At 51.1% G+C, this 27,910-nt stretch overlaps 2 protein-coding genes across 7 annotated transcripts in view; one reads left to right on the plus strand and one right to left on the minus strand.

The window, feature by feature from the left end:
* Nucleotides 1–26,970, plus strand: part of LOC112850704 (uncharacterized) — a 39,029-nt gene extending 12,059 nt beyond the window's left edge. For 2 of the 6 annotated variants that reach the window (XM_086688476.1, XM_086688477.1), the window contains exons 2-6: nt 15,808–15,994; nt 20,079–21,651; nt 23,147–23,273; nt 23,602–23,718; nt 24,126–26,970. In XM_086688476.1, coding sequence (XP_086544602.1) covers nt 21,619–21,651; nt 23,147–23,273; nt 23,602–23,718; nt 24,126–25,564 — 1,716 coding nt within the window. In that variant the 5' untranslated portion in view covers nt 15,808–15,994; nt 20,079–21,618 and the 3' untranslated portion in view covers nt 25,565–26,970. Of the gene's footprint in view, nt 1–10,140; nt 10,785–15,807; nt 15,995–20,078; nt 21,652–21,768; nt 21,930–22,121; nt 22,190–23,146; nt 23,274–23,601; nt 23,719–24,125 lie in introns of those variants that run through there. The other 4 variants (XM_086688479.1, XM_086688475.1, XM_025914230.2 and 1 more) reach the window with 4 other exon arrangements.
* LOC147573929 (uncharacterized) lies at nt 335–13,383 on the minus strand. Its single transcript, XM_086688688.1, is given in 11 exon segments — nt 335–1,107; nt 1,109–1,252; nt 1,486–1,957; nt 1,959–2,085; nt 2,088–2,785; nt 6,954–7,095; nt 9,845–10,002; nt 10,098–10,243; nt 10,300–10,503; nt 11,382–11,452; nt 13,335–13,383. Coding segments are annotated over 11 exon segments (2,361 nt in total). The 3' UTR covers nt 335–957.
* Nucleotides 26,971–27,910: the final 940 nt, after the last annotated feature.

A 27,910-nucleotide genomic window follows, 5' to 3' on the forward strand; every position in this document is an offset into this window, starting at 1 on the left:
GACATCAGGGGCCTTACTCCTGGACAGTAGCCCCTCAATTCTACTGGAGAATGTGGGACATTCCCAGGAACAAGGTACCCAACTCCTGCTGCCCAGGAAGTACTGGCGAATGTCCAAAGCTCTGGGTCTTACAGGTTGTCCTGGCATCCAGGACACAAGATTTGACCCAGAGACTTTCAGCCTGTCCCGGAAGCCCTTGGGCCTAGACTGCAATCTATTCCTTGCCATCCCACTGTTCAAGTTGAGGCCTCCCAAAAGACCTTCTCCCTTTTTATCCTGTTAGAGCCCAATTCATTTTCCATTTCCCACACACACAATGGATGGAGTCCCAGTATTAAAGATGGCTTCAATAGTAAGGCCTTTATTACCACACACTCTGGAGGCAGGCAGTTCCAGGGTTGGTTGATTTGGATACTGGACAATTCCATTGCAGGCACCATCTGTAGACTCAACAATGGCCACAATAAAAGGGAAACTTCTTCTGCAAGTCCTCACACTCCAGGTCAGATCCTCCTGGGGAGAACAAGGTCAGGACTATGCCTGAACCACTAGAGACAGGGCAAAGATGGAAAATGAGGCCACCCCCAAAGAGCTTCCATCACTCATGTCTCCCTCCAGGGAATGAGAGAGCACAAGATCAGCCTTCCCTGAGTATGTTGACATGATAGTTACACGCTGTGGGAAGATCTGCTGGCTGGCAGAAGTGAGATGGCATCTGGCAGTGACGTAATCTGGCAAAGCACCTGGACAGGTTAGAAAGTGTGGTGAAGCTCCTGAAAGCTTCCATGTATCTGGCAATCTCCTGGTAGGGGTATTAGGATATTCAAGTTTCAACTTTTGGCTTATGGCTTCTTTACAAAGGTTCCTTTCACAGAAGTTTTCTTAGGAGTGAATCCTTTTAAGGTGAGCAAGGTGAAAGCCCCAGCTAGTTAGTGGTTTTCCACATTTGCCACACTCCTAAGTGTTTTCTTTGGTGTGACCTTTCTGGTACTGAGTGAGGCTAGCGCTCTGGCTGAAGGCTTTCCTATGTCCACTGCACTCCAAAGGCTCTTTTCCAATATGACCCTTCTGGTGTTTAGAGAGGTTTGAGCTGTAGTGGAAAGCTTTTTCCGCATTTGTTACACTCGTAAGGCTTTTCTCCAGTGTGAACTCTCTGGTGCTGACTGAGGATGGAGCTTTCACTGAAAGCTTTCCCACACTGACTGCACTCATAAGGCCTTTTTCCAGTGTGAACTTTCTGGTGTTTAACAAGGTTAGAGCTGGGGCGCCTGGGTGGCGCAGTCGGTTAAGCGTCCGACTTCAGCCAGGTCACGATCTTGCCGTCCGCGAGTTCGAGCCCCGCGTCAGGCTCTGGGCTGATGGCTCAGAGCCCGGAGCCTGTTTCCGATTCTGTGTCTCCCTCTCTCTCTGCCCCTCCCCCGTTCATGCTCTGTCTCTCTCTGTCGCAAAAATAAATAAACGTTGAAAAAAAAAAAATTTAACAAGGTTAGAGCTATAGCTGAAGGCTTTTCCACATTCACTACACTTATAAGGCCTTTCTCTAGTGTGAACCTTCTCGTGCTGAATGAAGGCAGAGCTTTGACTGAAGGCTTTCCCACATTCCGAACACTCATAACGCTTTTCTCCAGTGTGAATTCGCTGGTGTGGAACAAGGTTGGAGGGGCAACTGAAGGCTTTCCTGCATTGGTTGCATTTATAAGGTCTTTCTCCATTATGACTCCTTTGGTGCAGAATAAGTTTGGAGGTTTGCCGGAAAGCGTTTCCACATTCACTGCACTCAAAAGGCGTTTCTGTGTTGTGAACTTTCTGGTGCCGAACAAGATGAGAGCTGTTAATGAAGGCTTTCCCACATTCTTTGCACTCATAAGGCCTTTCCCCCGTGTATATTTTCTCGTGCTCAACAAAATCAGCAACACAGCTAAAGACTCGCCGGCACTGTCTACACTCATAAGGTCTTTGTGTTGTGAACTTTCTGGTGCCGAAAAACATGGAAGCTACGAGTGAAGGCCTTCCCGCGCTAGCCACATCCATAAGGCCGTTCTCCAGTGTGAACTCTCTGGTGCTGAACAAGTGAGTGTTTCCGGTGAAGGCTTTCCCACATTCACTGCAACTGTGATTCATTTTTCCAGTATGAACTTTCTGATGTGTCCTCAGTTTTAAAAGCTGGCTGAAAGCCTTCCCACATTCCTTACACACATGGGATGTTTCTCCATTGTGGTTTTTTTTGTGATGAACAAAGGTTGAGTCCTCTTTAGGGGCATTTCTTGTTGGCCATCTGAAGGGTCTTTCTTTGGAGTGAGTTATCAGGTGGTCAAGGAACATAAACGCCTTCAGAAAGGCTCCCCCACAGTTGCTGCACTTGAAGGGCTTCTGTGTGGCATGGACTGCCTGCTGCTGCTGGCAACTGGTGCTGGGTTAGAAGGCCTCCTTGCGTGCGGGGCTTCTGTTCAGCTTCCCCGTAGTGTGAGTGGTCTGATGCTGGAGGAGGTCCTGGCTGCATGTGAAGAGTTTTTCTTCACTGTGCTCCTTCTGGTGCTGGTGAGAGTTTGTACTGAGCCAGAAGCCTCTCCCACATGTCTCACATTTGTATGGCTTCTGCCTAGGGTGTATTGCCTGATGCTTAGCCAGGTATAATACGTCTTTCAAGACCAGGCCACACATGTCACAAGTGGGTGGAAGGCCACACATGTCCTTCTGGGTGGAAGGACCTGCCTTAGGGGTTCTGAACTGAAACACTCCTGAAACACACTGTTCAAGAGGGGCTTTTTCATTCCATACCAACAACCTAAAAGCAGAGAAATGCTGGTGAAGTGTATGTAGGCTTTGTTGGGAGGGGGCAGCCCCTTTACAGATGTGGATCTGACAAACTCAGGAATGAGTCTGTAGGATCAAGTCAGGATGAGGTAGAGCTTGTGGTGCAGGACTGGGCCCAGGAGGGCCACCGAAGGTGAACACTCAGCACATGAGAACACAGGGGTGGGGTTCAGGCTGGGAGGAGGGGCAGAGACCGCAACTCCTCAGCTTTCATCAGGACCCAATACAGACAGGCTCCAGATCTCTAGGAAAAGGGGACACAGAGTGGTGAGCATAAGCCCAGGAAAATCCAGCTGCAACCAGGCATCTGGTGCTTAAAGTCTTTATGAGGATATGTGCACATCTCATAATACATTGACTGTGGGCTAATGTGGGACACCCCCATAAAGGGGGGAGTGGAGGGGAATAAGGAAGACACAGAGCAGATCAGTGGAGTCATCCACCACCCAGGGCCCAGGGACAAAGTAGAAATGGCAAGAATGTGGTGTCTAAAATGAAGAAGGAGGGGCGCCTGGGTGGCGCAGTCGGTTAAGCGTCCGACTTCAGCCAGGTCACGATCTCGCGGTCTGTGAGTTCGAGCCCCGCGTCAGGCTCTGGGCTGATGGCTCGGAGCCTGGAGCCTGCTTCCGATACTGTGTCTCCCTCTCTCTGACCCTCCCCCGTTCATGCTCTGTCTCTCTCTGTCTCAAAAATAAATTAAAAAACGTTGAAAAAAAAAATAAAATAAAATGAAGAAGGAAAGTGGAATAAGGTAGGGCTACTGGCTCCGGCAACAAACACTAGTAGATACAGGGCAGGTGCCGAGTATACCCCAATGTAACCTTTGCTCCAGCTCCCACTCACTAGAGCCAGACCCCGTCCCAGCCTCTTTTGCAGTGTATGGAGATATGTCCACCCTGTCAGGCTCTCAGGGTTCTTTGCCCTGTTCCAGGTGAGCAACCACATAGGAGTTGGAAGTTGCAAGTCCTAAAAAAAAGATAAGGTGGGTAAGTAGCTGGCCCAGCTAAGAGCAGCCCACCCTGAGAACGACCAAAGGGAGATCATGTCATCTTTGCAACTGGGAAGAAAACTCAATGTTACAAAATAAGTCTCTCAGGAGCATCTCACAGTGGTTCCCATGAGTAATAACCACGTCAACTGTCTATAGGCCATGACATGGCCAGGCTTCCGGAAATGTCTGATATTAAAAAAAAGGGAAGGGGCGCCTGGGTGGCTCAGTCGGTTAAGCGTCTGACTTTGGCTCAGGTCATGATCTCACGGTCAGTGAGTTTGGCCCCGTGTCGGGCTCTGTGCTGACAGCTTAGAGCCTGGAGCCCATTTCAGATTCTGTGTCTCCCTCTCTCTGCCCCTCCCCTGTTCATGCTCTGTCTCTCTCTGTCTCAAAAATAAATAAACGTTAAAAAAATAATAATAATAAATAAATAAATAAATAAATAAATAAAATAAAATTTTTAAAAAAAGGGAAGAAGGGGTGCCTGGGTGGCTCAGATGGTTGAGTGTCTGACTCTTGATTTTGGTTCAGATCATTATCTCTCAGTTTGTGAGATCAAGTCCCATGTCAGGCTGTACACTGACAGTGCGGAGCCTTCTTGGGATTCTCTGTCTCCCTCTCTCTCTGCCCCTCCCTTGTACGCACACTCTCTCTCTCTTTCAAAAATAAATAAATAAACTTAAAAAAATAAAAAGAGGGAAGAACCTGGGCACAGAAGTGCCACTGATCGGGACAAACTTGGGCAGCCAGCCAGACCCTCAGTCCTGAGTCTTTCTCCAGAAAGCTTCAGAAGCAGATATTGGGGCTCCTCAGGGAAAGGAGTAGGCTGTGCTCGTGACCCAGCTCCTCACACACAGCAGGTAATCCAGAGGAAGAAGCAATACCCATGCTCAGCTGTGGGAAGACAGAGATGCTCCTGTTAGAAGGGTAAGGACAGAACCTAGAACAGGAAACTAGGAGGATGGGAGGGCCTTACCCAGTGAGGCCACAAGCGCCAAGTTCTCAAGCATTACATCGCAGTACAGATGTCTCTGAGCTTCATCAAGGATCTCCCACTCCTCCCAGGAGAAGTACATGGCCACATCCTCAAAGGTCCCCTAGCCCTGCCATGATGAGGAGGACAGCTAAGTCAACCAGACCAAAGGGCAGCAGAGAAACTAACAACAAAAACAAATACACAGACGAACCCATATAGGCCTAGGCCTGTGACCCCACATGCTGCCACCTTTCTGGTGTTTAGTCTCTGACCCCCAAATCACTCCTGCCAACACACTCCTAGGTCATCCTTCTCCCTAAGCTCCAATGCCATGGCTGCCACTGTCTCCTTGTATCCCACTGATTACAGTGTCCTCCTTCACACAGTAGGCAGGCAGATAAGTTGCCACAAGCTCTGGGCCTAGTATGTGGGGCCCACTGCCTCCTACTAGGCAATTCCCCTGGGTTCCCAGATCCTGCCTTCCAGAACAACCAAACTGTGGCTCATCTCCCATAGGTCCCCGCTACCAGGACTCCCAGTCCATGAACTCATACCCCCTCTGCATGTACACATCCATCTTTGTATCCCACATCTCCAGACCCCACCACCATCCCATGAGCCATTCATCCTCTCAGCCACACTACATATTACTCTGCAAATGGGTGTCCAGAATGTGCCTAACTTGGTAAAGTCAACCAGGATCGCATCCTGAGCCAGACTTCCAAAAGTTCCAACTTCCAGAGGTAGCACCCAGCCTTTCCTTCAGTTTCTACCTTTAACTCTCAGCTACCCAGAGTGGGCCACACAGATCTCTGGGACCTCCAAGTCTCTGCCTTTCTCCATGCTGTCCTCTCACCAACCACAGTATTCCTCTCTCCTCCTGATGCACATTCAAAGCCCAGCTCCACCACCTCCCACCCTAGGCCTGAAACATCCCCAGCTGACTGCCACTGAGCTAATCTGCCATCCTGAATGAAACCCTCAGGTCCCAAAGAGGGTGGCCAAGGAAGGTTGGTGAGCCCACAGAGAAGTGAATAAACATCAGCCCTGGTCCCACTACCATGCTACTTGCATCTCCAGTATGCCTCAGCCTCTGTCCCAGGGACCTTGGTCACTATTTGGACCCTCCTCTCCCACACACACCTTCCCTCATGGCTGTTCCTCCCTTCGTCTGACTTTGTGACATCCACCAACCCTGCCCAGGTACCCAGGCCAGCCACCCAGTCCTCAGCTGCCCCAGTAGGACATCCTTCACCATAAGCTAAAGATGCCCCCTCCCAAATCTGAAACAGCTCCACCTTAGTTCACAGGCTGACTGTTGACTGGATGTCTCCAAGCTGAATTCCTCGGCATAACTTAGACCTGCATGTCCAGCTGCCCTTTCAGTACCTCCACCTGGAAGTCTGCAAGGCATTGCCAGGGTCAAAATCTGCCTCTTGATCTTCCCTGAAACCTGCTTCGCCCAGCAACCTCCCCATCTCAGTCGATGCCCTTCAATTCCATCTTCTCATAGCTGAGGCCAAACTCCATGGTGATATCCCTGGATATCCACATCATAAAATCTGGCTGACTTGAAAGATCCAAATCCAGCCACTTCTCCCAACTCCAGTCACCACTCAAGCCAAGACACCATCACTCACCTGATCCAGTAAAGCTGCATCCTTATGGGCCTCCCTTTCTGCCTCCTCACCTTCACTCCCTACCCCACGTCTGTTTTTCACTCTGCAGCCAAAGGGAGCCTATGAACACCTGAGTCATATCACCTTCCTCCTCTACTCCAAACCTTCCATGACTCACACCACCCTCAGATTACAGACCAAGCTGCTCAGGCTACCGTGTCAGGCCTGACTCTTGTCCACCAGACACGAAGGAAACCTTTCACATCCTGGTCCCTAACCCTGAGACAGCTTTCCACACCTTGTCCCATTGGATTCCAGAATTATGAAACTTTCCACATAACCCCTGGCCAGGACTCAGGACCTCGGGCTTGGGGTAATCCTAGGGTCCTAGCAGCAAAGGAAGAAAGGCGAAGGCGGAGGAGAAGAGTCCAGGGACCCACCACTCCCCTCTATCGTGGGCCCGTGCTATGCGGATACTGGTCCGGGTCCGCCAGCGCCGCCGCTACCGCCATTGGACCCGGGCAGGCCCTGAGAGGTTGGCCGATGCCCACACCTCCACTGGGCCAGGTGCCCGCCCGCCGCCCGTAGCAATCGGAGCCTCAGAGGGGACGAAACGCGGCAGCCGATCCCATCTTCCTTACTGTCTTCCACGCTGGGTCCCGAGGAGGCGCCTGGAAAGCAGCCCCCGCCCAGAGCTCAGGTCCCCAAGGGCGCTATATAACGACCTGTCAAGAGCAAAACGAACGCCCACAACGGAGGCACCGGAAGTCCCGTGAGCCGCAGGAAGTCGCTCTTCTTCTGTGATTGGCCCATAGCTCGCCGCCATTCCCCTTGGCCTTCTGGTTAGTGTAGTTTCAGCCTCGCATTGGCCTGGAGTGGGGCGCGGACAAATTCTCCGTGGGCAACGCCCAAGTGGCAGCGGAGGGGCACTGGGAAATGGAATCCGAGATTAAGAATGGTAATGGTGTGTCATAGCCTCCTTTTAAAGAGGTCATTCTCGATTTCCTCCCTCAGAGATGTCCCGCCCGTGACCTGCATTCTGAACATGGAGGGACCAGCACTGTGAAGGGGCCCCTGGGAACACCTCTTCTGCATTTTATGAGGATGTAAAATGAAGATAATACCTCCTTCATGGAGAGTTTTAGTAACATTAAATGTGTCTTTAATTCAGTGGTCCCCAGATCAGTAGCATCAGCATCACTGGGGAACTTGCTAGAAATGCAAGTTCTTGTCCCTTCTCCAACCCCTCATCAGAAATTCTGGGACAAGCCTAAACATTCTGTGCTTTGACAATCCCTCTTGGGTATCCTCACCCAGAATAAGTTCTAACTCAAAATCCAGTGGTGAAAGTTGGAAAATACTACAACTTTCCTCATGAGAAGTGACATGAAAAGTGCTTAGCACAGGGCCAGGTACATGGTGCTGTGACACTTAGTAAAGGGAAACCTCACTAAAATGGAGTGCAAGGGAAAGCTCTCACTTGGTACCACTGGAAGTCAAGAACTGCCGACAGAAGAATCTTCAACAGGAAAGAATCATCAATTCCAGGCCCCAACAAGTAAAGATGTACATTGGATCTCCTAGTAGAAATCAACTGCCCCTGCAACTCAACCAATGAGAAACTGTCATCACCCTGAATTCTTTTCTCCAATGGACTTTCTTTCAAAACAGCCCCTCCCACCTTCCTCCTTCCTCTTATAAAATAACATTCCTCTCCTTTGTTAGACTTGCCTAAGGTTTTGCTGTAGCTTGCATGTTCAGAATTGCAATTCTCTGCTAATCCCAAATAAACCCATTTTTGCTGGCAAAGTAACTGTTTTATTTATTTATTTTTAAGTAACTTTTGTTTTTAAGATTGACGCTACTAAATAAATGAGAGAGCTATTGTTGTTATTGTTCTTATCATCATCATCATCATCATCATCATCATCATCATCCCAAGGCTTTCATAGCACTGCCAGGGGAAGGCAAATTGGAGATGCTTCTCAAGAGAATCATTGTTGACATCTGTCAAAGTATAAAATGCACTCTTCCTTCATTTAGCAAATAGCCATATAGGCAATGTTCAAAAAATTTTTAAGTATGTTCATGTATTGTGGTAGGCAGAATATACTGACCCCAAAGATGTACAGGTCTTAATTTCCAGAACATGTAAATATGTTATATTACATGGCAAAGGGGAACTTAAATGGTATATGGAATTAAGATTAATAATCAGCTGACCTTTGGGACACCTGGGTGGCTCAGTTGGTTTAATGTCCAACTCTTGATCTCGGTTCAGGTCATGTTCTCACTGTTCCTGGAATTCAGCCTGGCATCCAGCTCTGCTCTGTGCTGACAGTGTGATGCCTGCTTGAAATTCTCTCTCTTTCCCTTTCTCCCTGCTCCTCCCCTACTTATGCTCTGACATTGAGATATGGAGATTATTCTGTATTATCTGAGGTGAGGGAGGGGTGGGCGGACAATATAATAACAAAGGTCTTTAAAAGTGGAATAGAGAGGCAGTAGAGATTGAGAGAGTCAAGAGTGCTGCAATGTGAGAAAGATTCAAGTTGCCACTACTGGCTTTGAAGGTGGAAAGAGCCATGAACCAACACATGCTCCTCTGAGCCTGGAATAGGCAAAGGAACAGCCACCAACCCATCACCCTTGAACACTTCCAGCCAGACCTTTCTCAAGAAAACCAGATCTCTGAGTCTTGCCCACATCACCTCTCCACTCAGATATCTTCCAGGCAACTCAGACACAATCCCAACTCCTGCTTTTCCTCTGGAATCTGCTCCGCTTTCCCCTTTCCCATTTCTATGGAGGGCAGTTCCATTCTTTCAACTGCTCAGTCTAAAAGCCTGGAGTCTTTCTGGACCTCCCATCTCTTTCTCACCACTCTTTGATCCATCAGCAAATACAGCTGACTCTGCCTGAAGAAGAGATTCAGAATCTGACTACTTCTCCCACATCTTTTGCGACCACCACCCTAGTCCAGGCTGCCGCCTGGACTACCATCGCTGGCCTCCTTGGTTGCAGTTGCCTTCTTCCTGTGTCCCCAACCACCTCCACCTTCATCTGGCACCCTATCACTTCTCCACATGGAAGCTAAAGTTATACTTGCCAATTTAGATCAGGTCCCTCTTCTATTCACACATCTTTTCAGTTCCCAGGTCCCTCAGGATAAAGGCCTAGTATGAGCCCTTTTCCTTGGAAGCTTTCTGGTAGAAGTAAAGGTCTTGAAGTTTCCCCAATGATCTCCTCTCTGGGTCGCCTCCAAGCCTTTGCACATGCAGGTATCTCTGCTTGGAACAGCTTCCGTGCTTCATTCCATGCGCACACTCTCCTGTCCCAACCTGGGGGGATAAAAATGACCCCAGGCCGGACATCCTCAGTTTCGCGACTTGGACACTGGGGCTTGAGTCTGGCCAGGCAAAAGCTTAAGAAACTTTCACCTACCCGTGCAGAGTCCACCAGCGCTGCCTCGGACGGGGACCCGGACTGGCACCCGGCGCAACGGACCCAATGTGGTCTCGGCGTCAGGTCCTCTGACAACACCGCTGACGAGCCTCAGACGCGTTGCCGCTTGGTCGTTGTCATGGTGACACGACGTGGCGCTGGGGGTGGGGGGCGGGACTGCGGTCCCCGCGGAAGTAGGATTTGCGATGTGAACTACACTCCCCAGAAGGCGCTGGCGCCGTGCGGGGCGTACCCGAGTGTACCGCTCTGGGCAAGGGCGGGACATCCGACGTCGCCCTGAGGTTTTTCTTTGGCTGGTTGTGCGCCTGTGCGAAAAAAGGCCTCGATCCCTGGTTTGAGGACGCGTTTAGGAAACTCTAGGGCGCCACCGTCCAGGGCCTGGGGTGCGCCAAGTGGGGAAGGTGTGGGGCTCCTTTTTGCGCCTTTGCGCCTACGGGCGATGCCTGCGAGCGATCGTCCTCGCCTCCTCGGGCCTCGGCGTTGACGGAAATAGAATGGGCGGCCCTGTGGGGCGTCCGCCGGGACCGCCGCAAGAGCTTCCCAGTAAGGGCCTTGAGCGTGTTTCCACCATAATGCGCGAGAGACCGAGGTTCCGAGGGCCTGCCCGCAGCCCAGGGTCCTCCAGTCGTGCCGGGGGACTGAGGGCGGAGGAGGTGCTGTTCCAGCGGGCCACTCCCAACGGGTGCGCGCGCGCCGTCTTCCTCCCCGGCCCCCCACGGGTTGGCATGGGACCAGCGCCGCTACCGATGTCTTTGGCGAGTGAAGGGTCCACTTGCCGAAGCCGGGCAGTCCTACCCCCAAGTTCCTGGAGCCCCAGCGTTAGCGGATGAGTGTGCCTTGGGATTCCTGCCGCTTTCATTTCCTTGTCTGGGATGATGGGAGTCACTTTCATTTTGTGCCTTCGTGCTCCAGATTACTGGTCAGTATGCTGGCCAAAAGGGGGGTGGGGTGGGGCCTGAAAGGGTTTTTCACGCGTGGGGACAGAGATGTGCGGAGACTTGTTTGTAAGCGTCAGCCAAGCCATCGGGAACCGCAAATCCTTCTTAAATCTTGTGAGAAAAGAGCCTCATAGGACAATTTAGGCTTCAATTTAGGCCTTCTTTAGGGAGACTAATTGCTGGCCCTTTATTCTTGCTCTGCTGTTAACTGGTTTCTTTGCCTAGTGTGTGAACAGACCAAGGGGCCAGGGCAAAAGCAGGGAGGCCAGGGAGGAGCCTTCATCAACAGTCCAGGCATGTAATGATGCCCTAGGCCAGAGTGGCAGCCTTAGGTCACACTTAGGAGGTGCCAGTCCTGAGGTGGACAAATTGTGGGAGCATGTGATGGGGAAGGGCCCAGGGAAGTTCTGCACACTGCTGAGGCTCCAGAGTGAGACTGCGGGCCTTGTAGGTATGCTAGTATAGAATGATGGTTCAATCTACTGCAAGTGCAGGGGCCAGGATGTGTTATCCACAGTGACAGTGCAGCTAGAGTGGGTCTTGAAGGACTGTCTTGTGGTGGAGCAGGAAGGACACACCTGGTAAAGGAGTAAGACAAAGGCAGAGGTATAAGAGGGCCAGAAGTGTTTGGGAATCCAGGTGTTTGTAGCTGAGAGATGGAGCAGAGGACAGTGACAGGCGGGAAGGCTTTGAACAAAGGGCCAAGGGCAGCCCCTAGGTCTGGGTGCCACTGGAGATTTTGTTGCAAGATGAGGTTGAAATTGGATCCTGGCTGTTATTTCCAGGGTCACTAGCTGCCGTGAGCCGAATGGCCTGGGGAGCCTTGAGAGAGAGGGCGGATCCAAGGGCATAGCCCTTGGATAGAAGAGGACCTAAAGGTGTAAGAAAGGAGCGGTCACAACTGATGAGTCTGTCTAGGGGAGGCAGAACATTGGGGAGGAGAGCTTGGTGCTGGGGTCCTAGGGGGGAGGTTGAACCTGGGGCTTATTATGGTCATAAGTCACATTGTGGTGAATGCCCAGGGATCCATCTGGAAATAGAACATGAACAGATTGGGTGATGTCTATCTGCCCTCCTGCTTCATGATGCAATGGCTCCAAAGCAGTGGCCAGTGGGTGTTGGGAGAAGGAGAAGGCACTGATGTTGGCAGACTAGTGTCCCCTCAGAAATGGAGGCCTGGGGAAGAGGGTAAGCTGAAGGTAGTTAGTATGTCTGGGAGGTGTTATAGGGGAGAGGTTGCCAGGGAGAGGGCAAGATGCCCTGGGTTTTAGGCCCAGGGCTTGAAGATGTCCACTCATTGCCCTGCAGGATCATCTCTTCCTCACTGCGAGGCCTGGTGACCTTCAAGGGTGTGGCCATGTACCTCTCTTGGGAGGAGTGGAGGCTCTTCACAGTCCCAGAGAATCCTGTACTGGGACATGATATTGGGTGACGTCACACCCATGGCCTTACCAAGTAAAGCTCCTGCCTTTCTTTATGTGTTCTTTTTCAGAATTGTTGGCACCCAGGTTGGGCTGTGGGCACTTGCTTGTGCTCTCCCTGAGCCACTCCACCTTTGCTGACCCAGGCTTGTGGTGGCCTGGGGAGAAGAGTCAAAGTTCTCTCCATCTTTCCAATAAGCCCTTTGGGTTTGGCCTCATGACAAGGTCTCTCTGTGTGCCATGGATTCGCGGTCTTTCTCTAGCAGATACTTCCTTAAAACTGCCAGTGCCAGTCTCTAAGGGTCCTGTCATTGTTTACAAGGGCTACTGAGTTATTCCTGAAAAACCCTCCTGAAAATTTCATTTTTTTCTTTTTTTATGGTTTTTTTTTTAATGTCCATTTATTTCGAGAGAGAGAGAGAGAGCGTGAGTGGGGGAGGGGCAGAGAGAGAGGGAGACACAGAATCCAAAGGAGGCTCCTGGCTCTGAGCTGTCAGCACAGAGCCTGATGTGGGACCAAACACACAAACTGTGAGTGAAATCATGACCTGAGCCAAAGTCGGCCACTCAACCGACTGAGCCACCCAGGCGCCCCGTGTTTGTTTATTTTTGAGAGAGAGAGAGAGAGAGAGAGGAAGCAGGGGAGGGGCAGAGAAAGAGAATGGGATAGAAGATTCAAAGCAGGCTCCGTGCTGATAGCAAGAGAGCCCGATGCAGGGCTTGAACTCACGAACCATGAGATCATGACCTGAGCTGAAGTCGACACTCAACCGACTGAGCCACCCAGGCACCCTGTTTCTTTTTCTTTTTTACGTTTGTTTATTTTGGGAGAGAGCGTGAGCAGGGAAGGGGCAGAAAGAGAGGGAGAGAGAATCCCAAGCTGGCTCTGTGTTGTCAGGGCAGAGCCTAACGTGGGGCTCAATCCCACAAACCATGAGATCATGACCTAAGCCAAAATCAAGAGTCAGACACTTAACTGACTGAGCCACCCAGGTAGCCCTCAAAGTTTCATTTTGTGACATCTCTTCTTCCTTCCTCCTTACTAATGATAAAGACGAAACAAGCTCCTTGACTTCCACAGAAAGGTCACACACAGGGCAGGCCCCTTACCTGCCTTGTCCTCCATAGGACTTGTGGCCACTGCATCCCACGGGGGCATTTTTGCCAGAGCATGGTAGGGAATCCTGGGTATGTAGCTGAGAAGATGCAATTCTGGCCATTGCCAGAAAGTCCTGGAAGATGCTGGGACTTGTTGAGCACAATTCGGATATGGGCTGAGGCCTAGTCTACGTTGGATTGTTCCTGGCCGTGGTCTTATACCACATCACTACCCTGTGCCAAAGTTAATGTCCCACCCTCAGTCCAACTTTACACCTTTCTGAACATTCTGCCCTCGTGCCTTCTTTTCCTGATGTCTAGTCCCTATCTCCCTGACCTCAAGTTTCATCTTGTAACTACTCTCCCTATGGGTCCTCCTGTGTTAGCTTCTATTTAGCTATTAGGAGATGTTTATGTATTGGTAAGTAATCCTGGGAAGCCTAATGCTAAGAGATGGCTGAATGTTACATCATGTGTGGGCTCTTTCTGCATAGCATTGACCTCTGCAAACATCCCTATTGCACTGAGTTTGCAGACAGTGAGCAGCAGATCCTGCCAGCCACATTGAGTCTGTGACCCTGATGAGATACTTTGCATTGGTCTGGCCAGACCCTATACCAAAAGGATTGGCCCTTTCTCCCCTGATCCTGGCCCCCTTAGTTTCTTATGAACCCAGGGAATCAATTGTTAGCTTAAGAATTATAAGCCCCACTTACTGGGGTGCCTGGGTAGCTCAGTTGGTTAAGCATTCATTTTGGCTCAGGTCATGATCTCACAGTTCATGAGTTCGAGCCCTGCATCGGGCTCTGCACTGTCAGTGCGGAGCCTGCTTGGATTTCTCTCTCTCTGTCCCTCCCCTGTTCTCTCTCTCTCAAAATACTTTCAAAAAGAAAGAAAGAGAGGAAAAGAAAGAAAGAGAAAAGAGCTTTAGACACCACTTAATGATGGGTCCATCCCCACGCATCTACTATGACATATAGAAAAGGGCATTTCCCAGGGCACTTGGGTGGCTCAGTGGGTTAAGCATCCAACTATTGACTTCATCCCAGGTCACGATCTTATGGTTTCTAAGTATGAGCTCCACACTGTCAGTGCCGAGCCTGCTTGGGATTCTGTCTCTCCCTCTCTCTGTGTCCCTCCCCTGCTTGCTTGCTCACTCTCTCAAAATAAATAAATAAACTTTTTTTTCTTTTTTACGTGTATTTATTTTTGAGAGACAGAGAGATAGAGCTTGAGGGGGGAGGGGCAGAGAGAGAGAAAGGGAAAGAGACAGAGAGACAGAATCCAAAGCAGGCTCCAGGCTCCAAACTGTCGGCACAGAGCCTGATGCGGGGCTCAAACCCACGAACCGTGAGATCATGACCTGAGCCAAAGTCGGACACTTAACTGACTGAGCCACCTAGGTGCCCCAATAAATAAATAAAACTTTTAGAAAATTTAAAAAAAAAGGGGGCATTTCCCTATTTTCAGGTAGTTCATGTGAAAAGGAAGATAAGGAGGCACTGTTGGAATCTGATGCTTCCAGAAAAATCACATCGCAGGGCTGGACTTCCAGTGCTTGTCCTTCTACTCACAAGGTCCACCCCTATAACACGGGGTTATAGTCTTCAAAGACTTTGTACATGGAGAAACATGGGAACAGATCCTGGACAGAAACTGCACATATGTGGGGCATACAGGAAATAATTCTGGTTCCACGTAAACCTTCAACTGAAACCTTCTCCTTTAATATGGAGAGAGACTTCTCCCCTGTGATGAGCACATACTGCAGAGAAGCTGTGCAGCCATGACATAAGAGCCTGGAGAGCCATGACCTAACAGCCATCCACCCACAACAATAGGAAGCCGTGTGGGAATACCAAGCTCAGGGAGGCCTTCCCACCCAGCCCCATTATTGAGCACTTCCCAAAGTTCACAGCAGGGAAGCTCTTCAAGTGCAGCAACTGGGGGCAGCCTTTGCAAGGAGCTCCACCCTCCTTAGCCACCTGACTCACCCTGAGAGAGACTATGTAGATGTCCAACAAATACATATGTCTGCAAAGAGAAATCAACCCTTGTTGATCACCAAAATTTCACCCAAAAAAATTCAGAGAAACATCCTATGTAAGGGGAGTAGGAAGGCCTTCAGGCACACATGTAAACTGAAAAAGGGTCAGAAAATTCACTCTGGGGAAAGACCTTACAAGTGCATGGAATATGGAAAAACTTACCACCAAAGTTATACTCTAAATCAGCACCAGAAGGTTCACACTGGTGAAAGACCCTATGAGTGTAACTAATATGGGAAATCCTTTGGCCACAGGTCTAACCTTATGAAGTACCAGAAGGTTCATACTGGAGAAAGGCCCTATGAGTACAGCCATTGTGGGAGAGCCTTTAGTGAAACCCGAGCCTTTGTTTGGCACCAGATTATTCACACCAAAGAAAGGGTGTGATTTGGTGTGGGCACTTGGGCTAATCCCTCTCCCTATCCTTACATGCCCAGGCTGGACACCTGAGATATCGTCAGCAGTACCAGATTCCTCATCACCACCAACTCCAGCAGTCAGCTGCCCTCAGAGATGGAAGAGAGGGCACGAGCAAGTGAGGTTCTGGTCCCCGCAGCACTCAAGAATGGAACCATGGGAACTAGCATGCAGTGAGGATGCTGGTGGCTACCTTCTGGCTCCCAGGTATGGAGGGCTGTAACGCTGTTAGGGATGTGGCCCAAGACAAGGTGTGATGTTTTCCACAAGTCACGGAGGTCTCCAACATTAATGCAAGGCTGCCTGGGCCAGAAGCTGTATGTTGATACTCCGACAACCGTGAACTGGTTCTTAATCCACTTAGTGCATTCTTAGTCCACTACTTTAGATGTGAGGAAAACGTACATCATAGACAGGGGGCATCGGGGCCCAAGTTCTCATGGGTTATAATCAGAGGAACCTGAGCAAATGCAGGTCAGCCTGACCTATCTTGGGCCTAAGCTTTGACTCTTCTTCTTCCATGTTGCATTTTGCATCCAGCTAGACATGTGCATCTATTTTATGCAGGTTTGAAGCATGTGGGTTTGGAAACCAGATACAGAAGAATGACTAACATCTCATTTGATGCTGCCAATTTGAATCAGTGTCAATGTTTCTCTTCACGTAGTTGGGAGGGAATAAGTCTTGCATCTCCCTAGTTGTGGATGGTGAGGCCTGTAAGACTGCACCCCATGGTTAGAGGCTTGCCTGTATTTCACAAAAGATCCCCCTGGACAGTTTGATTGTATACAAGTGTGCTTGTCAAAGTGTAAGGGTACACTGCTTGGGGTGCATTAAATTCAACACAACCCAAGGAAATCTTGAAGAACTTTTATTTACTTGTTAACTAGTAGTAAGGAACCAGGGAGATAGCTCTCAAAACACTGACTCCCAGTGGAGTTAGTACAGGAAGCAATTATTAAGTGTTTTAGGGGATGGAGACAGGGAGCTTGCATATACATTAAGGAACTTATTCATATCCCATTACTTAGCCACTTTGGTTCACTTTGTATCTTCGTTTGCTGTCTTGATGGGGTCAGATTACTCCATTGGGTTTGTGTCTTTTTATACACTGGACACTCCAGAATGTCTTCCCACTCTCCTTTTCTCTCCTGATTCCAGCCCTTTGCTGTGCCCACCTTCTGGGCCTCATATCTTACCCTTTGCCTTTATCCCCTCATCTCTTTCTCTCAAGTCCTCCAACACCAGTCTCCCCTTACTGTGTCCTAACTTGGTCAAGCGTGTTTAAAATGTCTTATTAACATGTTATTGGATGACAGCCACTTGTGCATTCCAAGGGATTGTGGTCCAGGCATAACTAGCGCCAAGACCTGCCACCCAACATGGTGCTCCCCTGTCACCAGAGGCCATGTCTGTACCAAATCCCCCAAACAGGTAACTGAACAGGAGACCTACCTACCATGTCTCTTTGTATTCACACCTGCCCAGAGACCCCAAGTCTGAACTGTCCAGGTCTGCAGTGAACCTAATCCCTGTCCCCTTGGCAGTGACCCCATGGATTACATCCTGGGTGTGTCCCATATGCACTCAGTGAACTTGTATTTCTCTGATCTTCAGTTGTTAGTGATATGGAGAAAAAAAGGCAAAAGAAATGTAGATTAAGTTAAATTTCCTTACAGCTTACAGCCCATTGACAAATACTCAAGACAGAAAGAGTATGACATTCGTCCAGGAACTCCCAATTGTCTTAGCATTAATACCTTGCAAGAGAAAAAGAAAACAAAAAACCAGCAACAACAATCTTAGCTTGACATAAGCTAGGCTTCCAGGATCCTATAAATCTTCCTTAACCTATGAAAACAACTTTGTAAACTTCCGCTATCTCTACCTCCTCAACTTAAAAGTATAAGCGAATCACTTCACACAATCCTGGGACAGCTCTATCTGCCCAAAGGTCCTGTCCCTGTGCTTTAAGAAAACCACCTTTTTTGCACTGATAATGTCTGAAGAATTCTTTCTTGACTATGTGCTCCAGAACCCCACATCAAATCATATCAGTTAGCATGGAGCAGAGAAAGAGGAGGTGTCCTATGACCTGAAAGATAACCCTTGTGAAATATACCCAGAACCATTTCCCTACAAAAACATATACTACAGGAGTAAAGACTGCGAGAGCAATTTCCATTTGGGGTAAGGACAGTGCTCCCATTCCAGGTCCCACTAGTCTTCTCTCACCTAAGTGAGAGAGGTCATAGTTAACAGGGGCCAGGGCTACAAGGAAATATATTGAATATGCTGTAGCCAGGGAAGGCAGTTGAGGTCAAGAGAAAGAAAGAAAAGAAAACAAAAGAAAGAAAGAAAGAAAGAAAGAAAGAAAGAAAGAAAGAAAGAAAGAAAGAAAGAAAGAAAGAAAGAAAGAAAGAAAGAAAGAAAGAGGAAGAAGGAAGGAAGGAAGGAAGGAAGGAAGGAAGGAAGGAAGGAAGGAAGGAAGGAAAGAAAGAAAGAAAGAAAGAAAAGAAGAAAGAAAGAAGGGAAGAAAACTATAGGAGTGGAGATATACTCCTGAGGCCCAGTCCCACTAAAGACCGAGTATTCATTGGAAGATTTAGTATGCTCCTCTCCCCTGTCACCCATACACCACATCAGTGGAGTTCCAGTGTAACAACAGTGCACTATAACTAAAACAGATGCAAGACACAGACTCTCTCCAAAGAATACTTACCAGAGCACAAAGTCTAGAGAAGAGACAACAACTAGGGCACTAGAGGAATCTGAAGCCTCCAGCACCCCCTGCTACAGCAAACATTAAACACAGCCCTCCTCCTATCCATATTACCATAAATCCTCATACAAACCTCCTGTCGCCTTAGTTCCTCTTAACAAACATGTGTCTGGTGTTCAACAACAAATGACAAGGCAGGTCAAAAGGCAAGAAAAAAGGCAGCCCGAAGACACACAAAGCAGTCATCAGAATGACACTCAGATGTGAACAGATGTTGGAATTATCAGACGGGCGTAAAATAGCAATGATTAAGATGTTAAGGGCTCTAGATGAAAAAATTGACAAAATACAGGAATAGACGGATACTGTGAGCAAAGAGATGGAAACTCTTAAGAAAAGATCAAAAGTTAGGGCTAGAGATAAAAAACACTGTAATAGAAACAAAGAGTGCCTTCAATGAGCTCATCAGTAGGCTCAACCCAGCCAAGGAAAGAATCAGGCTCTACACAATTCAGCCCAAGGCGAGTGTTTGCTACTATCTGTTTTGCTTTTACTGATAGGGGAACAGGAGCTCACAGATGTCCAACCAAGTGGTTAGGGTCCAAGCACCTGCCACAGACAACACCCCCCATAACCCCCCATCTCCCGTGCCATCTTGTTCAGGGTAGAATGGGAGCCAGGTATATGTATTGGAGCTATTTTGTGTACAGAGGAAGATTTGTTGCTGCTATTCATTTCCAATTCATTAAATTATGAATTTATCAAACAATGAGCATTTCTCTCAATATTAGGCATCAAGATCCCTGTAGTCTAACTAATTCCACATTACAGGGATGATTTTATATTATTTTATCTTATTTTTTCAAGATTTTATTTGTCAGTAACCTCTACACCCAACATGGGGCTCAAATTCACAACCCTGAGATCCAAAGTTGCAAGCTCTAGTGACTGAGTCGGCCAGGTGCCCCCATAGGGATACTTTTTAAATAAGAAATTAAATGTCTCCAAACATTCAAAGAGTGCTTGAAATGTTAATGCCTCTAAGCTTTGGATAAAATCACAAATTTAATACTTACATTTTCTTAAATTCTTTCAAAGTGAGCAACATTTACACACAAATATTCCAAAATTGTTGTGGTCTCTTGCATTGTGATTATCTGGAGAGCACATTTCTTTATCTCATGTGAATTTACATCAATTCTCACCTAAATACTTAGACACAAGTATGAAATGAAAGCACATAAACAGGTTTTGGTGGTTAGGAATCGGCCTTTGGTTTAGCTGCACCTTTACATCGGCTGCTGCCTTTCTATTCGTGGGAGTAATCAGATATGAACTGTGTGACCTCACTTGTATAATGTGGCTCATTAATATTGCTAGATGTGTCCTATTTAAATCTATATGACCGTGCTCTCTTGCATTACGACGATTTACAAATAGTGTTAATTCTAAGGACAGGTGTTGCTGACATAGATGCATATATAAGGACGGAGGAAGGGAGGAAGGGAGGAAGGAAGGCGGCAAGAATGAACGAACTCTACAGATTAATTCCGTATTTCCTTATAACAGCTCTACGATGGGTAACGTCATTGTACCATTTCATGTGCGAAGATGAAGGACCCTGACAACAAAACCTAAAACAAACCCTCAACTAGAGCAACAAAGAGGAAAGCTCTCGTTCTCCAGCAGTCGTGGGCGTGTACTCAGACTGCCCTTCCTTTTGTTTTCACGTGTGGCAGAAACTCAGGTTGGTCCCCAGGAGACAGGACCAAGGCATCAATATCCTGATGTGCCAGCCACACCTAGACGACCCAAAGACAGGCAAGTCTGGGAAAGTACATTTTGTGCGGTCCAGTTTAGCAGGGAAAACAGATGGCTTAGCAAAGTGTCAGAAAACAATTCAGACTCCAGAAAAATTTAGCCTAGGGGCTTGCAATCCTGATGTTAACCCCTTTACGAAACACGGAGAGGTCAATCCAGGGCACAGGCCTCCAGAGGTAGAGCCAGGCCCTGTGCCAAAGCACCGTCCCTCCTAACTCGCCCCTCTCATCAGGCTATGTCCTTTTATTTATTTATTTATTCATTAAAATTTTTTTTAATGTTTATTTTTGAGAGGGATATATATTTTTTGAGAATATACATGTTTATATATTTTGAGAGGGAGAGAACGAGCAGGGGAGGGCAGAGAGAGAGGGAGATTCAGAATCTGAAGCCGACTCCAGGGTCTGAGCTGTCAGCAAGGAGCCGGACGACGGACCAAACTCACAAACCCCGGTATCATGACTTGAGCCGAAGTCGGCTGCTCAACCAACTGTGCCACCCAGGGGCCCCTATCAGGCTTTGTCTTTTTTTTTCCCCCCCTTCACGCTTTGTCTTTAAAGCCCGGTGCCGGGGTCGCCTCCTGGGACCTCAGCAATTTCCGCTTCTGCGCGTCCCGCGTTAAGTCTAGTCCGCCGCGTGGGCGAGTGTCTAGAGCCCAGGACCCCGAGCGCAGGACGCCGAGCCGGGCGATCGCACACTTCACTCCCCGGGATCCACGGAAGCTGGGGAGCGCCTGCGGGACTCCATTTCCCAGCGCGCCGCGCGGGGATGCCTAGACGTTGCCGCGGATATCAAGCAGGGCTCCGCCCACGCGGGACGGGAACTGCGCTTCCCAGAAGCCGCCGCGCGTGCGTCCGCAGCGTGCACTGGGCCTATGAGGACTTTCGGGGGCTGGACTTCCGGCGTCCCGGACTGTCACTTTGCTACCGGGCGTTGGGCCACACCGGTATTGGTGAACTGGAGCGCCGCGAGCCCCCAGGCCGGTTTCTTAGAAGGTTTGGAGACCCGAGGCGAGGGCTGGGAGGAAGACCCGAGCGGTGGACCGTCCCGCGCACGCCCTGATTGCGGGCGACGGTCGCGCCCCGAGCCCAGGCTTCCCCGTGAGGAGCCTGGGCCGCTCCGCGGGGCTGTGGGGCGGCGCCCCGAGTCACGTGCTGTCCGACCCCGGGACGGCGGGGGAGGCGGCGCCCTGAGCGACCCTGCCTTAGACGGCCCGGGAGGCTGAGACCAGGAGCCGGCGAGTCCGTGTTGTCCGTCTCTTTCTGCGAGTCCCCAAGTACAGGTTCTGATGGCGACCGCGGCGCTGACAGACCGGGCCCAGGTGAGTAGAGGAAGCGTAAGGCTCCCATCCGCCCGGATCCCTCCTCGAAGGACCCGATCCTCGACGCAGGGAGAGACTTTACCTGCACGTTTTGTCTCCCCTCTCGGTTCGTCCTAGGCCCCGGCGTTCAGGCCAGTGGAGCGTGCACGTGTGCGATCCCCGCTTCTGGCAGCCAAGGGAGTGAGGTGTAGAAGGAAGCTCCAAGCAGAGGGTCCCGCACGTGCAAAAGCTGGGAGGGGAGACTGAGCCTAGGTGGTTCCGGAGCTGAGCTTCCTGACGTGAGCACGGGAGAGAAATGGCAGGCTTGAGTTGCATCGGGGGCCATGGGATGATTCTAACAGAGCCCGGATATGCTTTAAGTTAGAGACTTTAAAGTAACCCACCGTTTGCTTGGCGGAGAAATGACGCAGAGCGGGTGGCTGTGTGCAGGGAGCAGGCAGCACCAACAGTCCAGGTGGCCGAAGACGGCACCCGCTGCACACGGGGGGCCAGTGGAGATGGGAAAGTGGCTGGATTCTGGAACGATCTGATGTCTCAGGTGCGGCGTGTGAGCGAGTGCCCGGAGTGGAGCACAGTCCCAAGTGTTTAAGCCCGAGCACCCAGAAGAATGGAGTTGCTGTAGACAGAAACAGGAATTTGAAGGGAAAACAGGTTTCAGAGTAAAATCAGGGAGTCTGTGATGTCCCAGAGTGGAGGTATCATGTGGACCTGGAATTGTAGGTGTCCAAGGACAGAGTCCTGGTATTCGGAACCAAGGCAGGGCCTGGGAATCACACTTAGGAGGAGGGAATAGCGTAGATTCAGCCAGGGATGGGTAGTGCTCCGGGGAGATGCAAAGAGGCTGGTGGTCCCTGGGGCTCTCAGGGGAGGTCTGGCAAGTGGCTGAAGGGAGGGTTTTGGCCAAGGAAATGGGGGGCGAGGAGCACATGGCTATGGAGGGAGAGGGGAACTGGCTTCCTGTGTGGCGACCAGACTCTTGGGGCCAGTCCTATAGTGACTGGAGGGGATTAGCCGGTCCTTCAGGCTGAAGGAGCAGCCTTGGAATGTCAGGCAGGTCAGCAGAGGCGGGCATCCTTACGGGGATGGGCATGTCTTGTGGGTCCACAGTTAGGACTTGTACAATTGCTAATTACAAGAACACGTAAGGGCGTGGCACGTCTGGAGAGGGTCATCTTGTGCAAGGACTGGAGCACGAGTGGACACCTGGGCCTGCCTTTGGAGTGGCAGCCATCTGAAGGCCATGGGCTTGCTCTGGCTGCCTTGTATAGAGTGGCTAGTAGGGAGTCTGAGAAGACCTGTATGCCCTAGACAGGTAGGGTGGAGGGGAGGGGAGGGAAGTTTCGTCTGCAGAGTTGCAGAGCCCTGGGGTGGGGCGGGGGGGAAGGTAAGCATCTGAGGGACACTAGTTGGGGTAGCCATTGGGACAGGGAGGCGGGTCCTGGGTCCCACAGCCAGAGCTTAGATTGTGTCTGCCTTCCCCTGCCCACTCTTGTAGGGCCTGATGGCCTTTGAGGATGTGGCCGTGTACTTCTCCCAGGAGGAGTGGGAGCTCCTGGACGCAGCCCAGCGGGCCTTGTACTGCCATGTGATGTTAGAGAACTTCGCGCTTGTGTCCTCGCTGGGTAAGGCCCTGGGTTTTCCGTGGGAAGCTCAGTCGTTGCCAGCACTAACCCCTTCTCTCCTGTTGGCCTGTGAGTAGCCTCAAACCAATTGGCTGAGTGTCCCTGTGCCACTGTGGTGCCTGTGTCTAGGCTCGGCCCCTTTCATCTGGTGCTTCCAACATGGTTCTCCTCACATGGACCGTTGAACTTTTCCTGTGAGTCCTGCCCTGCAGTGAGGCATCAGATGACACCATCTATGTCCCACAAAGCCCCTCACCCCTGCCATCTCTTGGGCAGTAGGTTGTCCTGAGCTGGGCCTGGCCCCTCACTTGCTTGTGTTTTCTCACAGGACTCTCTGCCTCACGACCCCGGGTGGTCCTGCAGCTTGAGCGTGGCGAGGAGCCCTGGGTTCTCAGTGGGACAGTTGTGACACCAGCCAGGAATGCTCAGAGAAAGCCCAGCCCTGGTGAGTGGGGGCTCAGAGGGTGTGAGCTTGGGGCTAACCAATGGCCAGGCTTCTGTCCCCCGTTTCCCTGCTTTCCTGGACACTTTCATCTCCTGCTTCCGGCCTGACTCCCTCCTGTTTTCTACCATCAGCCTTTCCTGGTGGCTCTGGCCTTGGCTTGCCATTCAAAGGGGAGCTCCCAGGGTACCCCATTCCAGGCACTGGGGCACAGCCTCTATCTAGCAGGTCTCTCCTGCTCCTGCCCTCATAGAGTTCACCATGCTAGGGAAGAGGCATTGGGGAAATGGGGTTTGTGAGTAAAGCCTATAGGATTCGGTAGCCTCCAGCAAAGGCCTACCTACTAGGCCCATCCTGATCACCCCCTCTTGGCCAGGATGACCCAGGATATACCATTTCTATGCCTTCAGGTCCCTGTCATCTGGCATATGACAAGGTTGTTCCTGAAGCAGCTTTGCCAGTGACCTTCCAGAATGGCTCCCTTCCAGCACCTACCTTCACAGGCACCTGCGAACGTGGGAAAAGCTCAGTGGGTTGGCAGGGCACCTCCCTCTCTCAGGAGAAAAAGTCCACAGGCGTGTCGGTAATATATTGGGAAAGGCTCCTACTGGGTCCTGGCAGCGGGGAAGCCAATGTCAGTCTGCGGTTAACCTCTCCACTGAGGACTCCTGAGGATAGCCCGCCTAGGGAGAAAGCCCTCATGAACCGCCCCATGCCAGACAAGCAGCCGAGGCCATATGGGGGCCAGAAGCCATTTGGGCAGGATGGCTCTGGAAGAGGCTGCCCCAAAATTCCAGAATTTGAGGCTAGTCTCACCTCTGGGGAAAGAGAAAAGGGTGGAACTAGCCTCAAGCCTCATGGACTCCCTGCTAGCCAAGAACCCCCTACCTGGGATCAGCTGGGCAAGGCCCTCCACACAGGCCCCAGCTTCCTCTCCGGGGAGAAGCCCTTCGAATGCAGGGCGTGCACTAAAGTGTTTCTGAAGAGCTCCGACCTGCTCAAGCACCTGCGCACCCACACTGGAGAGCGGCCGTACGAATGCTCTCAGTGTGGCAAGGCCTTCAGCCAGACATCACACCTGACGCAGCACCAGCGCATCCACAGCGGTGAGACACCCTATGCGTGCCCGGCCTGTGGCAAGGCCTTCAGGCATAGCTCCTCGCTGGTGCGGCACCAGCGCATACACACCGCTGAGAAGTCCTTCCGCTGCAGCGAGTGCGGCAAGGCCTTCAGCCACGGCTCCAACCTCAGCCAGCACCGCAAGATCCACGCGGGCGGGCGGCCCTACGCATGTGCTCAGTGTGGCCGCCGTTTCTGCCGCAACTCGCACCTGATCCAGCACGAGCGCACGCACACGGGTGAGAAGCCTTACACCTGTGCCCTTTGTGGTGCCGCCTTCAGCCAGGGTTCCTCCCTCTTCAAGCACCAGCGCGTGCACACGGGTGAGAAGCCCTTCGCCTGCACACAGTGTGGCCGCGCCTTCAGCCACAGCTCTAACCTCACGCAGCACCAGCTGCTGCACACTGGGGAGCGGCCCTTCCGCTGCGGGGACTGTGGCAAGGCTTTCGCCAAGGGCGCAGTGTTGCTCAGCCACCGACGCATCCACACGGGTGAGAAGCCCTTTGTGTGCGCACACTGTGGCCGTGCCTTCCGCGAGCGCCCGGCCCTGTTCCACCACCAGAGGATTCACACGGGAGAGAAGCCCGTGCGGCGACCTCGGCGTGGGGCGGGCCTGTGCCCCCAGGCCAGGCCTTCTTCAGGAGCACCGTCAGAGGGCACGCTGGGCAGAGTAGCTGGGCCCACTCCCACCTCAGGCCCACCGGCAGTTTCGAAGCCTGCTGACGCCTGAGCTCACAGCTGCAGCCTCCCCCAGGCTGTGGGAAAATGCCCTTGTGCCCTGCACATTCTGGAGAAGCCCTGTGCGTGCCCTGTGGTGCCGTCTGCACATGGTGACGATATTTGCCATTTCAGCACCAGCTCACTCCAACTCTAAGAGATCTGACTACAGAAAGATCAGGGGCATGGACGTCGAGGCTGGGACTTTGGTGGGCAGAGACTGGGCAATCAGAGTGCCGCTTCATGCCTGTTATGACTGTGAGCACTCAGGTGAGGAGGGGAATGCTGGAATGTTGGGGAGGCAGTCCTAGAAATTTCTGACGCCCGCGCACATACTGGCCAACAGGCTGGCCCTCAGGATATTCTCTCAAGACCTCCGTTCATCAGAGGCTTCTGGGAGCAGGCCCAGTGGATAGGAAGTCAGGTTGGGGTCTGGTGTTGGCCTTGGGCTCTGAGCCTCAGTTTCCACCTCTGGGGAAAAGAAAGGGAGAGAGGGAAAGAGATTCAGGCTACAGAGGGTGTTTGCAGCACCGTGACAAGCAGGATCTCGATAAGGGCCAACATGTGCCAACTGCCAGCCCTGTGAGATGGCTACTATGGCTGGTAGCCCCACTTCTCAGTTGAGGAAACTGAGGCAGAGAGTGGGAGTGTGCTGCTGCACAGAGCAGAGCCCAGGACTTAAATCCAGGTCACAGGCCCAGCTCATCTCTCTGCCCCCATGCTCTGACACTCGTGCTCTAGTCTGCCAGTGTGAAGGCTGGGCGATGCCAGGCCTGACTTCCTGCACATGGCAGTCCCACAGGACGTGGAGGAAGTAGAGGCGGAGGTCCCTGGGGTGGGAGGAGGGAGACAAACATCAATGTGTTCATTCAGGTTTCACCCAAGCCTCAGCCCTGGCCATGCCCTGTTGTTACCAAAGTCACCATTACAGGGGTGTTTATATCCCCACTGCCCTGGTGAGAGGTGACCACGATAACAGGTTGGAGGAGACCAGATGGGACTATTGTTTCTGCAGGGTCAGTGGGCAGGTGCCCACCTGTTCTCTTCCCTCAGTTGGAAAGAGGATTTGCTGTTACCTAAGGCCACGTGTGTGTGATGCCCTCCCATCATGGGACACCTCCACGTGGCTGGGACACGTGGTGGACTGACGCCCAGGTTTCTCCCTGTGGCCCTCAGCAGAGCAGGCCCTGTCTTGACCTCAGGCCTCACCCCTAGGGATGTTAGTGGTCTCTTTTCTTGGGAACAAAAAAGAAAAGACCAAAAATTATAAGTTGGAGTGGATGTACATTGTGTAAATCCCTGCACAGCACTGTGGAAATCCACAACCTCAGTCTCTTCTCCCAGCCTCCAGGTCATGGTTCAGACAGCTTTAACAACACAGTGTAGAGAGGCTTCCTGATAAAAATTTATTTGTCAAACGTGAGGTGTAACAGTCTGATGCCTGTTTCATCCTAGGACATTGTAGTCATGCCTTCTGTGTGTTGTCATTGAGCTGTAGGGTTGGCTTTGTTCCACATGTTTGAGAGGCCAAAGGCTACATATGTAGCCTGTCTGAGATCCACTGAGGGGCTGGAATACCTGTGCCCCTTGGCAGGCAGAATGGGTGTGCACCAGCCAGGAGGGTAGATAGCATGGGGCTGCCCCAAGCAGGAATTCTATCTGATATGAGTCTTTGTGAATCTGGTTGGGGAATCTGAGGCAGGGTTCACCAGTGGTGGCCAGAAAGATTGACTCCAGCCTGGTGGTCTCTAGTCCCTCCACCTCCAAGATTGGTAGCCATCTGCCATGTACAATGAACACAGACCTTTCACCCTCCCATTCTCACACCCTGCCATCAGGGCCAGACCTGTCATTTGCTTTTGGAATCTCACTTCTTGCAAGGAGAGGAGTCCTGCTGGACCCACTCCCAAAGATCCTTGGGTCCAGGTCCTCTGTGCCAGGCCTCGTGGTATCCTACAGGCCCCTGAGCCACTGTCCACCCCTCCTGGACTCATTCTTTCTCCTCTGCTTTGGTACACACTTTTGCGTCACCCCCATCTTACTTTCCCCCAGAGTGGCTTCCATGAGGGTCCCTAGGTCACAGCCTCGGTTTGCCCAGATGTGCAATGCAGACAACCCCCACTCTGATAGCTCTTCTCAGGAGCCCATGGTATTCAGGAGCAAGGGCATCTGTCAAACATCTAGTGGGTACTCAGCAAGTGTTATCCAACCTTTTCTGCATCTTGGACTGAAGCTCCTGGAGTTCTGACCCCTTGAGCTGGGCCTGATGCCCTATCCCATTTCCTCACCGGTCTCCTCCCCACTTAACCATTCTTTTCACCTGTGTGTTTGGCCCCTGGTATCCCTCACTTCCTCCACC

This window comes from Puma concolor, chromosome E2, assembly GCF_028749965.1.
Source record: "Puma concolor isolate L17-30 chromosome E2, mPumCon1.1.hap2, whole genome shotgun sequence".
NCBI lineage: Eukaryota > Metazoa > Chordata > Mammalia > Carnivora > Felidae > Puma > Puma concolor.